At 36.7% G+C, this 4,485-nt stretch overlaps 2 protein-coding genes across 2 annotated transcripts in view; one reads left to right on the top strand and one right to left on the bottom strand.

The window, feature by feature from the left end:
* The window catches only part of LOC136795838 (phosphatidylcholine translocator ABCB4-like), a 21,179-nt gene that overhangs the window by 14,497 nt on the left and 2,197 nt on the right, over window positions 1-4,485 (top strand). The gene's annotated exons all lie outside the window — the stretch shown is intronic.
* LOC112211872 (uncharacterized) lies at window positions 1,546-2,812 on the bottom strand. Its single transcript, XM_024364178.2, has 3 exons — window positions 2,614-2,812; window positions 1,911-2,057; window positions 1,546-1,811 (listed from the first exon to the last, which is right to left on the bottom strand). The coding sequence occupies exons 1-3, from the start codon at window positions 2,761-2,763 to the stop codon at window positions 1,626-1,628; spliced, it is 483 nt and encodes a 160-aa protein (XP_024219946.2). The 5' UTR covers window positions 2,764-2,812; the 3' UTR covers window positions 1,546-1,625.

Below are 4,485 nucleotides of genomic sequence, written 5' to 3'. Positions count from 1 at the left end.
ATTTCATCGCCGCACAAAACACATTGAAGTGCGTTTTCATTTTGTACGTGAGAAGTGGATGAACAATGATTTTGAGCTGCAGCATGTGCCTAGTAGTCGTCAGCTTGCTGATGTATTCACGAAGAGCATTCCTACTGGATCTTGGAGCTTGGGAGGGTGTGTTGGAGCAACCTCAGTAACTTCCGTACAACTGTGACTGCGCCTCCATGTTGGATAACCTTCTTTAACTGTACTTCCTTTTTGCTGTATTCTATGTGTGTCAATCTATTTTTCCTGTTACAGGTTTTGTTTAGTTAACAGTTGTTTACTGCTTATTTACTCTTTCCCTCATCATGTATCATGTCACAATATCACTTACAGCAAATTTACTTGATGTGTATATATGTATACAGTTGTAAATAACAATAAATTAATTATTAAAAAAAAGCCTATATAAACACCTATTTGCAGCCATTATCTGACAATTGATCCTAGGATTATTTTAGTTCCTATAGTTCTCTTGGATTCCTAGATAGATAAACTCTTATACTTTTTTAATGGTGACTGATAAAAGCCTATCTATTACCATGAATCCCATTAGTAGGACTGGCATGGATATACTACGTTCATGTTTCGTTTCTAACTGTTCCCACATTCTATTACTAGTCATTCCCGAATGCCTCCTAATCCCATTTATATCCCAAGCAAAACACTGAATCACAGCTGATCTGTTATGTACTGTCCCACTTACCTGGATTTTGGATTTCCATACTCCACTCTCTAAACTGAATTTTTAAAAAAAGCATGCCAGGTAGTTCCCTTGCCTGAAGCCTGATCCTGCTTGTCCAGAAGGCCTTGATTACGCGTGTTCAGTTATTAACGGTAAGGTAATTGACAGAGATGTTTAGATAGTATAAGACTAACGGGTGACAAACGTTATTTCTCAGAGGATGGTAACCTCGTCCTACCGGGTATTATTCCTGTAGGTACGAGAGAGATATGCAAGCCTGGAGGGTAGCTAGTCATTAGGTCGTGCAGGAAGGTGCATTGGTTCTACCAGGTGCTATTCCGGAAGATACGCAGAAAGTATGTAAACCTGGAGGGTAGCTAGGCGCCGGGTCCTACGAGAAAGGAAGAGGATTGAAGGACAGGTGTGGTTCAATGATCAATTAGGGCTTCTTTAAGACCCTTATTTATAGGCCTAGTGCATACCGCTGTGATCGAGAAGCAGTTTTATCTTATCTGCTTGGGGTATTTTTGTTCGTTATTTTGGCATCGTTTATTTATTATTTTATCGACATTGCTCAGTAGTATATACAAAAATTGATAAAGTGTACAAATAATAATATGTTTTTATAAAAGAAAATAATGTATACATTTGAGAGCTTCTTTGAGGCTCCAGGTGTTACGCCCTGGTGGTTTGGAGCCGAACTTCTTGCTCTTCCCACTACAAATTTATTGATTTGAATATTGCTATAGTTATAATAATTGAACAAAAGATGTGTATCATTATTTATAAAGTATGCGTAGAGTGGGTCGCACAATATGTTTAACACAACAATTGAATAATCTAAAAAAATAACTCTATTTACATCATGAGCAATCAAATTATATACAATGCGATTCATTTCGCCACAGATCATTAATTATCTATTGAGGAGGTTGAAATAGTGACCTCTCTTCTCCATCAACTGTTCATGATTCCCTTCCTCTATCACTGCACCATCCTGGAGCACTACTATTTTGTCTGCTTTACGGATTGTTGACAGTCGATGTGCTATTATGATATTCGTCCTACCAATCGAAGCATTCTCCAAAGCTTCCTGTACAATCTGTAAAATTAAAAACTAAATAGTATACACAAAAAAATCTGAATTAAATAAATATTGGAAGGGCTTTTTTGTTTGGTTATAATGGATATGTTGAGGTACCTTCTCATTCTCAGTATCTAGTGCAGAAGTAGCTTCGTCCAAAAGTAATATCTTTGGATTCCTGAGGACAGCTCTGGCAATTGCGATTCTCTGCTTCTCTCCTCCTGATAACTTCGATCCCCTTTCTCCGACCAAAGTTTCATAAGCCTAAAACATTCATAAAAAAATTGTAATCATCCGGGGAATATAAGGACTAAGAATCTCTTCAGCAGTCATTTGTTGTTGTAGTACGTGTAGTGGACGAAGCAAAGAAAATTATTGGTGGTGGCGCATGCGTATAAGGGAGCTCTCACCCCCTCTCTCTTTCTTTAATATGATACGCATGCGCCGCCACCTCTTCTTCGTTTATTGCTCATGCATTACTCCTTGGCCAAATTAGACTATTCAGCCCTTAGTTTAATTCAGTGTTTATTTTTCCTGATCTTATTCATCATAATTCCTTGATTAGATTCTCATTACTATTCTTTTTAAAACTTCATAGGAAATGATATTTATTACGTTTCTTAAATAGATTTATCTGCAACTATTGTTTTGATTTATCTTCTTCAACAGTTGAATTAATTACACCTTGGTGAGTACCTGCTACTTTTTGTTTTATGTAATATCATTGAAATAACTGAAAATAATGTTTGTCAAACATTTGATATTATATCAAGCTAATTGATCCCTTCACCAGAACATAGTAAGAAGGATTTAAAATTACCTGGGGAAGTTTCATAATAAAGTTGTGAATGTTTGCAATTTTTGCAGCTTCAATGATCTTATCCATTGTAACCTCTTCTTCACAACCATAATGGATGTTTTCTTTTATAGTCAGATCAAATAAAACTGGCTCTTGCGAAACGAAACCCATTTGCTTTCTCAAATATCTCAAATTTATATCATTGATGTCGTAACCGTCAATAAGCTGAAAAATGAAGTATTACAGTGAATAAAAAGATAAAATATTATTTAAATTAATTGACACTCTATGATTAATTATTATAATACGATTGTATATTACTAACTCAACTAAATTATACGTAAACTACTAGTGAAATGAATTGTGCTACTTGAAATTTTCTTCTTCTAGTGACCAAGAAAACAAGGATCATCCCGGACACAAGAGAAAAACAAAGGCATTTGAAACTATTAACATAAAGACTTTGGGTGTCCCGGAAAAGGCTCTCTATAAGTAGAGATTAGGAAACAAATCAAGAACTACTTCATTTGATGAGGACATGAAAGACATTGAAGACATGAGTCCTAGAAGTGGCAAGTGCAATATGAGGGAAGAAGAGAATATCTGGAAAGAGAAAAATGACTGACTGTTTGACCAGTAAACTCCAACAGTTGGTTGCTCAGAAGAAGGTTACCTGGACAAGATTGCTCCATGTTAAGAGCGAAAAAAAAAGCAACAAGTTTATCGAATAGGAATGAATAAAAGGTAGCTGTACGCCAGGCTAGGAAAAGCTCATGAAAGAATTTTGATAAAAAGCTGACTGAGAGCCATTGTGAATCTATTAGAACGATAGGGCGAAAAGTTAATACGTTGAGAGGAAAGCAAAGCAATCCCACAAGAAATGTAAAGGAAATGAAACCGTGTTTACCGAAAAGAAAAAGATCCTCTGCATTTGGAAGAAATATTTCCCGAAAGCCCAGGAACAAGCCGTTGTCAAAAACGAGAGCCAATAATAGAAGAGAGTCTGGAAGTAATGAATGAAGTATGTCCTCTTCGTCGAGGAAGTCATCCCGATCATACAAACTGGAAAGACATCGGGAACTGATATTATTGCTCTAGAATGTTTAACATTTATGTTTAAACTATGGAGTTCAAGAACTTCTCAAAGCTATTCAAAAGATGTTCCAGGAAGCATTTCTGCCATTTTGTTCCGAACAGTCTAGTATAATTTAGCTTTGCTGAAGTAACTCCTGTCTGTAATCAAGTCCGCCGTTGCCGCACATGCAAATATGTGATCGCCAGTCATTTCACCAACTCCACACAGAGCGTAGTCTGAAGACAGTCACTCCTATTCTGTTCAGGTGGTGCCACAAATAGTTATGCCCAATAGCCAACCTGAAGCATGCCACTGACACTGCTCTTGGTAAAGTCAATGGAGGGCGCCTTTTTTCAGTTCTCACCCCCGTATAAAAAAAAGTAGTTCAACGGACTGCAAAAATTCTCGACCCATCAGTTTGGACTAAAACAGTACACCTTTATTTTAGAAAAGAGACTCCGGCGGATTGTAGAAGGGCAGTTCAGGCTGGTTTTCCATTTTGGCCGACAGAAGCAGGATCATATTTATATCCCTAGGAACATCATTAAAAAAGCCTGAGACAAAAACGAAAATGTACATTTTACATTCCTTGATCTGAATTTAGCATTCGATTTAGTGCCAAGAAAAGAAATCTGGAATTCACTTATAGGAAACGTAATTAGTAGAACGTGAAAAATAGATGCTGAGATCCATAGAATAGAATATCCAAAATGAATCAGGTCTATTACCAGAGAGAAATACTTTGTTCATATATGCTGCCTAAATACATTAGGTTGCTATCTCACACAGCATACTTATCAATCCGTAATCGGACATAT

This window comes from Halyomorpha halys, unplaced genomic scaffold (assembly GCF_000696795.3).
Source record: "Halyomorpha halys isolate HHAL.00 unplaced genomic scaffold, Hhal_1.1 Scaffold1132.1, whole genome shotgun sequence".
NCBI classification, from domain to species: domain Eukaryota; kingdom Metazoa; phylum Arthropoda; class Insecta; order Hemiptera; family Pentatomidae; genus Halyomorpha; species Halyomorpha halys.
This window is presented reverse-complemented; position numbering and strand designations above follow the sequence as displayed.